Source organism: Scyliorhinus torazame, chromosome 15 (genome assembly GCF_047496885.1).
Source record: "Scyliorhinus torazame isolate Kashiwa2021f chromosome 15, sScyTor2.1, whole genome shotgun sequence".
Lineage (NCBI taxonomy): Eukaryota > Metazoa > Chordata > Chondrichthyes > Carcharhiniformes > Scyliorhinidae > Scyliorhinus > Scyliorhinus torazame.
In genome coordinates, this window is record NC_092721.1 from 103,274,680 (window position 1) to 103,287,413 (window position 12,734).

At 47.7% G+C, this 12,734-nt stretch overlaps 1 protein-coding gene across 16 annotated transcripts in view; it reads left to right on the forward strand.

Moving 5' to 3' along the window:
* The window catches only part of sytl2a (synaptotagmin-like 2a), a 218,047-nt gene that overhangs the window by 121,342 nt on the left and 83,971 nt on the right, over nt 1-12,734 (forward strand). For all 16 annotated transcript variants that reach the window (XM_072476502.1, XM_072476500.1, XM_072476506.1 and 13 more), the window contains one exon: nt 11,316-11,424. In XM_072476502.1, coding sequence (XP_072332603.1) covers nt 11,316-11,424 — 109 coding nt within the window. The remainder of the gene's footprint in view (nt 1-11,315; nt 11,425-12,734) is intronic.

The following is a 12,734-nucleotide window of genomic DNA, read 5'->3' on the forward strand; positions in this document are numbered from 1 at the left end:
TATCATTTTGTAGTTTGAATTAATATGTTCTCAGCTGAAACTGATGGAAGCCATTTTTTTTAATACACATTTTATTGAGGTATCTTTTGGTATTATAACAACAACACAATAAACAATATACATGAAACTATAAACATAGTGCAAAAGCCGTCTTCCTCCCTTACTAAACTAACCCCCTCCCCCCACCCTTCTGCTGACGATTAATTTTCTGCGAACAAGTCGACGAATGGCTGCCACCTCCGGGTGAACCCTAACATTGACCCTTTCAAGGCGAACTTGATTTTCTCCAAACGGAGAAAGCTGGCCATGTCCGATAGCCAGGTCTCCGACTTCGGAGGCTTTGAGTCCCTCCAAGCTAATAGTATCCGTCTCCGGGCTACCAGGGAAGCAAAAGCCAGAACGTCTGCCTCTTTCTCCTCCTGGATTCTCGGGTCTTCCGACACCCCGAAAATTGCCACCTGTGGTCCCAGCGCCACCGTTGTTTATAACACCTTGGACATGACATCTGCAAACCCATGCCACAATCCACGAAGCTTCGAACATGCCCAGAACATGTGGACATGGTTCGCTGGTCTGTCGTGTTATGTATTCTGGGATAACACAGGCTGCAACTGGATGCAGCTTTAACCAAAAGATACTCCAGACCTTGAAGTTAGTTCAATCTGATTTATTGAACCGTTAGCACAGTTTTCTGAGTTCGACTCTCTGCGAACCTCAGTGTGGTTACTCTGTCTGACTGAACCAGACTAGCTCTTAGCAACGTACTGCAGGTGTTATACTGTACATACACCCTGACTCACTCTGTAGATGTTCATCAGTGGAAAGAGGCAGAGTGTAAGTGCCTCGTGCCTTTTATAGTGAGATATCACTCCTGAGCGTCCTGCCTGCTCATTGGTCATGTCCTGTTCTCTGTTTTCATTAGCTGGCTGTCTGTATATTATTATCTGCACATCATGACCGTCCTCCCGCATGTTTTGCACACCTGTCTTCCACCCCAAAGAATCTGCTCATCCGGGCCACTGTCATGTGAGCCCGGTGAACGACCTTAAATTGTATCAGGCTGAACCTGGCACATGTTGCGGACACGTTGACTCTACTCAACGCGTGAGCCCATAGACCATCCTCTATCTCTCCTCCCAGCTCCTCCTCCCACTTGCGCTTCAGCTCCTCCGTCTGCGTCTCCTCTGACGCCATAAGTTCCTTGTAAATGTCCGAGACCTTCCCTTCTCCTACCCACCCTCTGGAAACTACCCTGTCCTGAATCCCCCTTAGTGGTAGGAGCGGAAAGGTTGACACCTGTTTACGCAAGAAATCCCGAACCTGCAGATACCTGAATTTAGTTCCCCTCTCCACCCAAACTTCTCCTCCAGCACCCTCATACTCGGAAAGCTCCCCTCTATAAACCTATCCCCCATCCTCTCAATCCCTGCTCTCCTCCATATCCGGAAACCCCCATTCATACTTCCCGGGGCAAACCGGTGATTATTACAGATTGGGGACCAGACCGATGCTCCCTCTGCTCCCACATGTCTCCTCCATTGCCGCCAGGCTCTCAGGACCGCCACCACCACTGGGCAGGTGGAGTACCGTGCCGGCGGGAACGGCCTAGGCGCAGTTACCAATGCCCCCAAACTGGTACCCTTGCATGAACCCGCCTCCATACGCACCCATGCCGACCACTCCTACCCCCTACCCCCCTGCCCCTGTCTCTTTCCCCCCCCCCCCCCAACCCCACCCCCCCCACCCCACCACCCACTTCCTGATCATGGCTATATTCAACGCCCAGTAATAGTTACTAAAATTTGGCAGCGGCAGCTCTCTTCCCGACTCCACTCAAGCATTACCTTCCTTATCCGAGGGGTCTTGCCCGCCCAGACAAAGCCGGAGGTCACTTTGTTGACCCGTTTAAAAAAGGACTGCGGAATAAAGATGGGGAGACATTGAAACAAGAACAGGAACCTTGGGAGGACCGTCATCTTCACCGTCTGCACCCTCCCAGCTAATGACAACGGAAACGCGTCCCATCTCCGAAAGTCGTCCTTCATTTGGTCCACGAGCTGGGCCAGATTTAATTTATGCAGCCGGTCCCATTCTCGCAACACTTGAATGCCTCGGTACCTGAAGCTTCCCCCTACTAATCTAAACGGCAGCTCCCCCAATCGCCTCTCCTGTCCCCTCGCCTGGCCCACAAACATCTTGCTTTTCCCCATATTTAGCTTATACCCCGAAAACCGGCCAAATTCCCCTAGAATCCTCATGATTTCTTGCAATCCCCCCCCCCTCCCCCCCCCCCCCCCAAGACCAGCCCTTTGAGGCTCTCCGAGCAATTGTCAACGGCTCTATAGCTAGCGCGAACAACAGTGGGGAGAGGGGGCATCCCTATCTCGTCCTCCGGTGCAGTCTACAATAGTCTGATGTTGTCCTATTCGTCCGTACACTTGCCACAGGAGCCTGACGCAGCAACCTGACCCAGTCAATAAAGCCTCGCCCAAATCCGAACAGTCGCAGTACCTCCCACAGATATTCCCATTCCACCCGATCAAAAGCCTTTTCTGCATCCATTGCGATCACTACCTCCACCTCCCTACCTTCCGGGGGCATCATGATCACATTTAACAACCTTCTTACATTGGCCACCAACTGCCTACCCTTAACAAACCCCGTCTGGTCCTCCCAAATAACGTCCGGAACACAATCCTCAATCCTGGAGGACAAAATTTGGGCCAGCAGTTTGGCGTACCGACCTCTACAGCCTACTGTAGAAATCCCTAAATGCCTTATTTACCCCTGCTGAATCTCCAACCAGGTTCCCATCTTCATCATTTACTTTCCCTACTTTCGTGGGTGAGGGCGGCTACTGTGGGGCTTGCCAGATTGAGGCCTAATAAATATACAATACCTTTCATGGGCCGTCCGGTCATGAGAGTGTGGGGGGTGAAACCTGTGGAACTGGAAACGGTGTTCCGATTAAACATGAGAGCAAATGGGAGGACTGTGTCCCACGTGGTATTGTTCTGTTGCACCATCTTCCTAATGGTCGCTTTTAAAGTTCGATTCATTCTCTCGACAATGCCACTGGATTGGGGGTGATATGCCATAGGGAATTTCTGCCTGATCCCAAAAATCATTAAAACATTTTGCATGACTCTGCCGGTGAAGTGGGAACCTTGGTCTGACTCAATGCTGCGGGGGAGACCCCAGCTTGTGAATATCTGTTGGGTCAAAATCTTAGTGGCGGCCTTTGCTGTATTTGTCCATGAGGAAAATGCTTCTACCCATTTAGTAAAGGTGTCGATTACAACCGGCACGTACTTGAAACCGTTTCTGCAAGGGGGAAGGGGACCAATGTAGTCGATTTGCAAATTTGTCCAAGGGCCATTCACAGGTCGGGTGTGATGTAATTGTCCTTTATTTGAGTAACTTTTGGGATTGTTCTGTGCACAGATAAGGCAATTCTTGACATAATGGGTTACATCACTTTTTGAATCGGGCCACCAACACAAAGGTCTTAAATGGGCAATGGTATTGTCTATCCCCTGATGTCCGTGCCCATCATGAAATTGGTAAATGAGCTGGTTTCTGTCCTGGGTGGGGACCACATGGATTCCGTTTCTTAAAAACTATGCCATCCTGTACAGTCAGTGCGTCCTTCCATTTGTCATAGGGGGCTGGGAAGTTGTCGTCTAAAACCTGTTTGAGGGTGTCGTCTGCTTTTTGGTCCTGGGATAGATCCTCAATATTGGTCTGGGAAACCTGGACTGAGTGTATCGGTTCGCTTTCGGGTGGCTGCCAGAAGTGACCATGGCGTGATCCTGCTTTGGCTAAGGCGTCTGCCTTTACATTACCGGGTGGGGACGAGCGATGATGGCTTCTTACTTTAATGATACCATACGTGTGGTCTGAGGCTGTCTTGAGAATGTGCTTTAACAATGAGGCAGAGGGTAGGGGTTTTCCATCGGCTGTAACAAAACCTCGAGATTCCCACAGGGCAGGAATTCTGTTAAGCTGTTGCACACATACAGGCTGTCCGAGTGTATGTCTGCAGGGGTTGGAAAAGAGTCGGGGTGCTGAACTACATAGGCTATGGCTGCGAGTTCTGCTGCTTGTGAACCTAGGTGGCCGGGCAATTTTAAAGAGATCTCTTCTAATGGACGTCCCTGCGCGTCTTCCACGTAAATTCCACAACCAGTAATTCTAACTCCATTTTCGAGTGTGGGGGAACCGTTTACATAAATATTTAAACCAGTGGTTTGGGAATCCTGTGTTTTACTGCTTGCTCGTGGGTGTAGTGACTTTGGGATAAAGGGTCCTGTGTGGTGCAGGGCTGCTATAATCTGGTACTTGTGGGGTCCCTGCATATTGGAGATTATCGGCCAGAAATGTGTGGGTCTTGGTGCGTTTTACCGTAATGTCCCTGCCTTGTAACAGTAGTGTCCAGCGAGCTGTTCTGATTTGGCTGACTGAGCCGTCCTTTAATCTACCGTCTAGTAATAGTTGCGTGGGGACGGGCTCGGTCAAGATCGTGACTGGGTTGAGGGCTGTGATATACGCAAAATGCTGCACTGCCAAAAAGACTGCAAGCAAGTGCTGTTCACAGGCCTTGCTCTACGGGGTCTAATACTCTTGAGGCATAGGCTACGGGTCCTAAGTGATCATGTCATTCTTGCAGGAGTACTGCTGATAGGGTTCGGTCGGTGGTTGCTACTACGAAGGCACAGGGCAAGTCTGGGTCTGGAACTTGTAAAGCGGGGGCTGTGCCTAGGGTGCGTTTTAAATCCTCAATGGCGTCTGTGTGCTGTGGAAGCCATTCCCATGGGGCGTTCTTTTTAAGGAGCCCTGAGAGTGGGGCTGTTTCAGTGGCAAAACCATCTATGATTTCTGCAATATCCTAACAAACCTAGGAATGACTGGAGTGCAGTGACATTTTGGGGCAGGGGCAATTTAACGATGGACTCAATCCGTTTTTGCTCAATTTCTCTCTTCCCGTGGGTGATGATGGTGCCTAAATAAAGAACTTTTTCCTTTAAAATCTGGGCCTTTTTGGGGTTGAGCTTGCATCCGATGGATTGCAGTAGGCCCAGTAATTCCGATAAGAGCTCTACGTGTTCCTCTTTTGTGACCGTTTGCAGGAGCAGATCGTCTACATATTGTATAAGGCACTCTGGTCGGGAAAATTTAGAACGTCCGTTGGCCAATTGTCGGTGGAAAATGGACAGGGAGTTATGGAATCCTTGTGGGAGGCATGTCCACGAGTACTGCTGCCCTTGAAACGTAAATGCGAACTTATACTGGCAGGCCTTGTCTAATGGGATGGACCAAAAGCCATTGCTGATGTCCAGCGCTGTGAAATATTTTGCCTGTACTCCCTGTTTGAGCATGGTCTCGGGACTCGTGGCAACGGTGGGGGCTGCTAAAGGGGTTAACTTGTTATTGTCTCGGTAGTCGATAGTTAGTTGCCATGAACCGTCTGGCTTCTTTACAGGCCAAATTGGGGCATTATTTGTGGACGCTACGGGTCAAATAACTCCTTGGTCTAACAAACTGTTAATAACTTTCAAAATCTCACCCTCGGCTTGTTGTGGGAAACTGTATTGCTTTTGCGGCCTTGGATTGGGACCTGAAATCTTTATTGTACCTGGGATCTTCCCACAATCATGTTTGTGCTGTGTGAACAAAGCTTTGTGTTTTATGAGGACCTCTCTAATCGTCTGGTCTGCATTAATTGTTTGTGGATTAAACCAATAGTCCCCTACTGAGCAAATCCTGTTTTCATGATCCCCTACTGAGAGTGTAGCGGGAGCCCTAGCTGTTTTGGCCATTCGCCAGACACATTTGTTTACTGGGTCAAACGAAAGGTTATGGGAGCTCATAAAATCAATGCCTGAAATCTGCTCTGCTGTTTGGGGTAAGTCAACTAAAATGACGGGGTGTCTGGTGCTAATGTTCCCTATCTGAATGGGTACGGGAGCTGTGATATATCCTTGCTGTATGTGGCCAATGAATCCATTCAGGGTGATGGTGTCTGCGGTGGACCATTTGACACGTTGAAACATGGTGGAGGTGTTTAAAGTGGTGTGGGATCCTCCTGTGTCCCAAAGAAAATCGACTATGTCCCCGGACTGTGCTTGTAACTACTGGTCTGCCTGATTTGTCCCAGCGTGTGTCACAGACCCAAGTTGGGGAGTCCGAACACTGTCAATCTGTGGAATTAAACCCTAAATAGTCTGAACGGGCGCTAACATAATGCATGGGCCTAACATTGTCCCTAGGTGGGGGGTTTGGGTGTTGGTATCGTTGCTGGTTTGGGGGATTTTGTCGGCAATCGCGGGCATAATGTCCTATGTGGCCACAATTGTAACAACCTTGTGGTGCCTGTGCTCTGGGGTGCTGTTCCTCGTGTCTACCCTCGTTTATCTATTGTGCGTGCGTGCGTGCCGCAGTGGGCTGGAATGGACTAATTTCCGTGCAAGCTTCTCTTAGTTGGGTTATGGATAGTGGGGTGGTGTAAACGATATCCCGCTCATCCTGATCCGATGCCTTGCGTTGTGTGGTAACCGGATTCATAGGGTCGAATTGTGAGTGGGGGTATGTACTGCCTGTGCAGTCGATGCTGCGGGTGCTTTTCTTTTCGGGAGGGTGGGGGGCTCGATTTTGATTTCCTGTGTGCTCTATGTATCTTTGGGTGATTTTGTTTAACTCTTGCCAATCGGGAGCATCTTCCTCATCTAAATCCTGCCTTAAAGTGTACCTGAAGCCACTCTGTACTGAGAGTAGCGACTGTAACTTTTCTATCTTCTGTCGGCATTTAGCATGGTCAACGGTACTCTGCCTCTGTTCCTTGGTGGAGTTGTGGAGCGCTCTCAAAGCTGCTTTTAAATCTACACATTTGCTAGTTAGCTGGGCGACCTGTTCTGTTTCCTCTCTTATCAGGACTGCGTGCTGTGTATCTTGGTAGGCTTTATCATACTGGGTCTGAAAGCTACTAAGGTGAACTGTGCAACATTGATGTGCACCTTTCACATTGGCCATTTCTTTATCTTTAGCTGCTAACTGTTCCTGGAGTTGCTCAATTATCTTCTCGCTTTTGTTACTGTTTCCCTTGTTCTTTTCTTCCTTCTCAATTAATTGCCTACGGAACGTCTTCGCGACCTCCTCTGTGCTTCGTAACTGTGCCAAACAGGACACTAATGCAATCGGCAATCTGACTTTGCCTACATTTTTCTTGTGGACCTCGCTTAGGTTCTCCCACCAAGTTTGTCCTATCTTTCCTGGACCTGACTCATCATTAGCACAAAAATTTGACCAAAGGGGCCATCCTTTCCCCTTTAAGTATTTCCTTAACTCTCCCTCCCATATGGGGCATTGCTCTGCTCTGTTGGTCGCTGCGACCTCGGGTTCCTGTGGATTCAACAATCTTTCCATTGCTTTAATGGCCATTATTTCTCATATCTCTTTCTCTACTTTTAATTTGGGACAGGGGAATAAGGCGGCGATTTGAACAGCGGGTATGGCTTAAGCTATCGTCCGGCTCACAATCCCTTGATAGTTGTACACAATTCCAACGAGTTTACCTTACTCTTCCTGTTGGGTATGCATTCGGCTCAGTACACACTTCCGAAATTCGGTTATTTGGTCGATATGGGACTTGCACTTGTGGTTCTTTCTCTTTCTCACAATTGGATTCAAAGTTTGTGGGTTGTCTCTGAGTGACAAAGTCTCTTCTAATCGAGTCCCATCTAGGTCGGCAATAAATGTTGCTCATTATCGATCCCAACAGCATCGCCAATACTGTTGCTAATATTAATGATAATGTTGGTGAACCACAAGCCTTCCCTTATCGATCAAATGACCACACAACCAGTTAGTTAGTTCAAAAGATGGTTTATTTGCATACATGAGAGTTACCTCGACCTGCAAACACAATATCTACTACGAGTTAAACTACACCTATCAGCTAAAATAACCTATACTATTCTTCAGGGCGACCGGCACTGTGCAAATGGATGAGGCCTTTATCTGGATTTCACTTGGCTGGTTCGAAGAAAGTGGCTCTGTCTCTGCTGGGCTCATCCATCAGGTAGCGATCGTTGGTCTTGAACTTGGCTGGCTGTTCCTGCTACAGTTGGGCTGGCACAGGCCGGATCCAAAAGAGACCGAACACATGGCTGCGCTCTCTTTTATCCCTCTGGGATTTTGCGCTCTTTGCGGCGGTCCTTAACCTTAGACCCAATAGTTCGACAGGGCTCTGATCACGGTCTTCGATTTCGGCCAATAAAGGGGCGGGTGCCTTGGTAGCTGGGCGGGTCCTTAGCAGTTATTGACCTTGGCAGTTGGGCTCTCTGAGTAAAGGGAGTGGCGCCGATTAGTCTGTGGATGTACCGGTTTCTTGATTGTAGTTCTATTGTTCTGGGAAAATGGGCCATTGAAATGCAAACGAGCGGGTGTTTCGATCAGGATTGGTTACCTGCGTTTCAAATACATAAGCTCTGTATCTGTCTGAGCCCTGGATTGGCCATAATCCCCATGGTCCTTTGCAGGTGGCCATCTTAGATGGCTGCACTATATCCTTTGCACAATTTTCCACCTTCAAGGAAACATTTTTGTTGACCAAAATTGCTACCTCCCTGCTGCTCATGGAAAACGAGGCAAAAAAGACTTGACCCACCCATTCCCGCTTTAACATTTAACTGCTCATCGTCACCCAAATAAGCCTCCTGTAACAAGGCTATATCCGCCTACTATTTCTTAAGAAAAAAATATTTGGCATCCTTGTTGCGTCCAACTTGGTGTCGGGATGAAGCAGTTGAATCTTGCAAGAGGCATCTCGCGAGATTTGTGACGCTCAAAGCCTCACAGGATTTAACGATACCTCGCGTGATGTTGCAATCTGGATCTCTTCCTCACTGGGCGTGACCCAAATCTGCATAGGTAAATGAGCCATTAGACCCCTAACGGCCGCACGTGGGCGACCTTGCCAGGGTGCTGCTGAGTACTGGTTTCCACAAACCAGTCCTAATGGCACCTGGCAGGGAACCCCAGGCCATTAGAGACCCCCAGGTGGTCGGGTGTTGGGAAGGGTGGCACCATGGCACTCCCTCTGGTACCTGGACACCTTGGAACTGCCAGCCTGACACCCAGGCAGTGCCACCATCCAGGGCGTTACTACCGGGTTGGCAGTGCAAGGGTGTCTGGATGGCAGGTTGGTGCTGCCAGGGGGCCTTACCAGGCTGGGAGGAGTGAGGGAGGGGCGTGAGGGGGTGTTCCCAGAGGCCTCCCTATGGTGGGGGGGGGGGGGGTGGGGGGGAGGGGAAAGAAAGATTGGTGCAGCCAGTGGGGAGAAGTTCTCTGAGCCCCCAAAGAATGGCAGTGTCATTGAATAGCGGGATGTTTCTTGGCATTGCAGGCTCTGAGAAACTTCCCGTTAAATGCACCCAGAACCGGACATAGAGTTTTTTCCTGTTGAATCGCGCCCAGGATATTTTTCCCTTTGATAGGATGATGATGAAATCCCGGCACATTCCAGGAACGTAGTTTAAAATTAGTCATTGCCATTGCACAGACCAAATTACACCAAAGGCAACAGAATGTCCCTAAAGCATCTAGTATCGGGACAAAAGACCTGTCAGTACCAATACAGGATTTAGTCAACAACATACAAACCCCAACACTTCAACAATATAAAAGAATCATGACCACACAAGTTGCAAGGAGACATTCAGCAACATAGGTGAGGACCCATAAGGCTAATCCTCCATCCGTACTATCATTATCGTCGGATGACAAGCTCTTCACAGGGAGAAGCAGAAAAAGCCAACAAGAGAATGAGAGCCAAATGCTCCTCCCGCATTTTGAACTCGCCCATGAAGATCCAGGCCTTCCACCCACCTCCCGGCAATGATGCCACTCGATTCTGTAATGATTAAAGAGAGGATACCAAACAGTCAGTATTGCCATCATAAAAATACGGACAAGAAATAAAAGACAACTGGTAATTAACATGAGCCACAGCTACCATGAATGAAAGTCCCTGAGGATTCTTGGGAATGAGGATAAGACATTCATTTCTGCTCACATGTTAACACCACTGAATAAACAGCACATATGACAATATAAAATCAGACAAAGAAGCAATATGACGGGGAAAGTTCAAATTTACATGAGCTGCAGACTCAGTCCAAGTCCTTGGCTTCTATGGACTTAACTAATGGAAACCAAGGCACTCATTATATTATTAAGATTTAACGGAGTCTTCAAGTATCACCCTCGGGGTCGCAGGATAAAGCAGGGCATAATTCATTCCAGTTGCCTTGAGCTGTTTTGAACTTCATCGAAGCCTCAACGCTTCAGGTGTGTCGATGCCGACAAGTCCTGGAAAAAGGAGATCGTTGCCCCTTCATGCAGCCAGGCCCCGCCCCATCTCACCACCTCCCAAAAACCTCTGGTGATCTTTGAAAGTTCTGAATCAAATGATTGTGGGCCTGGGATGTTGATTGTCCCAAGGCCTCAAAGACAATTTGGTGCCCCCTTTCCAACTTGAAAATCCAGCTGAAGGAAACGTGGTAGCCAGCTCGAGCTCAACAGGCGTTTTACCCTCCACTCCTTATGGCAGGCAAGCTGACGACCCGGACATTTCTCTCTCCAGCCTTGCTTCTCCAAATCTTCCAGGATTTCTGACATGCCATCTAGCTGGTTTTCCAAGGATTGAATGAGAACTTTAGCTGAGGAAGCAACATTTTCAATGTTCAGGATTCTTTTGTCAAGCTTTTTATTAGTATTCTGCAGCTTGGTCTCATAAGCACTCAAATTTTGCATCAACAAGCCGAGTCTTCCAACTATTATTCTGATAACGTTCTTGGGCGTCATTTTCAGCAGCTTCAAAAGCGTCTGTTCGTGAAACCGCTCAAGCGTCAAATTGCTATATTGAAAAGAAGGCTCCACCCCATTGGATCTGACTGCTCCCTTTTTATCACCAGATTTTTTTGAATTCCTGAGAATTTTCTCTCAAATCTTCTAGGGACATTAATTCTCGGTAAGCATATGCCGTGCAAACAGGATGAAAGAGGAATAATCCAGAGAGTGGTGCCAGACTCCACAGAAAAACTGCTATTCCTGCTCCTGCATTATAGGGTCCCACCCCCTCCATTTTTTTAAAGAATTGAACTGATACAATTTGGCCCTCTGGATATTTGCAAATAGTTTATCTATAAGCACACTGAATTTCTGCTGCTGTCAGCACCATTTGATACCTTGCATGTTTTTGTTGTGTCACTTATGACTCATTTAACACTCTTAAATTTGTTGCAATTATATTCCAGCAAAGAGAAAACCCTTTCAACAAATCATATTTGGAAGATATTCCAAATGCAGGAGAAAGACCACTGCTATCTGCTGGAACAGAGTCAACGTCTCCGACTCCTGTGGCAGGTAATTACCAATAAATATTTATGCTGTTGAGTACATATTCTCTTTCAAATTGCAATGTGTTATCTTTGGATGGACCTTGGGTATGTATTTCACAATTTGGTAGCAATATTTTATCTGAATTAGATGCTTGACATCCATATTTAATGATGTGAGCTGGGTGACAAACCGTGGCAGATATTCTATAAATGCAAATGGCAGTCATAGTGCCATTAATATCAGGGTCTTTTAAATATAGTAACATTACTTGGAGTGAGTATGATTCCCTTCCGCATTTTAAGTAAGAAACCACCCATCTCTTTTGTTTGGTTTTCAAATTTCCCTCAAGTTTCTTCATAGAATCATAGGAAATAGGACCAGGAGTCGGCCAATTCAATAAGATCAGGCCTGATCTGATTGTCGTCTGAACACTTTAGTGTCTGCACCATGATTCCCTTTTGTTTAAAAATCTGTCTATCACAACCTTGAATGTATTCAACAATCCAGCCTCCACGGCTCTGGGGTGGAGAATTGCAAAGACTTGTAACTCTGAGAGAAGAAATTCCTCCTCATCTCCATCTTAAATGGGAGAATCCTTATTTTAAAATTGTGCTCCCTTGTTCTAGATCCCCATGAGGGGAAACGTCCTCTCAGCATCTACCCTATCTGACCCCCTCAGAATCATTGGCGGGATTCTCTGCCGGCAGGATTCTATGTTTTGCCGGCGCCTGGGGGTTTCCCGACGGCGTGGGGCTGCCCCACAATGGGAAACCCCATGGGAAATCCGGCCGGCGTAACGGAGAATCCCGCTGGCAGGTCGGGGCAGAAAAGTGGCGGGGCGGAGAATCACGCCCCATATGTATCAATAAGATAATCCATCATTCTTCTAAACTCAAATGGCTATAGGCCCAACCTCCTCCAGCTTTCCTCATCAGATGTCCATGCATCCGCTGAATCAATCTAGTGAATCGTCTCTAAAGTCCATCCAATGCAAGTTTATCCTTCCTTAAGTAAAATCTGCAAACAGCACTGTGGGTGTGGTCTTACTAGTTGCAGCAAGAATCCTACTTTAATAGGGGAGAAGGTGCTATGTTGTGTATGTCACAGGACTGGTAATCCAGAGGCCCAGGCTAATATTCTGGTAGCTGATGGAATTTAAATCCAAATAATCACCTGGAATTGAAAAGTTAGCGACCAAAGCAGTGACGATTGTCAGTTGAACCCATCTGTCCTTTTAATGAAGGAAATCTGCCCTCCTTTCATGGTCCAGCCTATGTGTGATCCCTGACCCACAGCAATGTGGTTGACTCTTAACTGCCCCCTGAAAGCAAAGG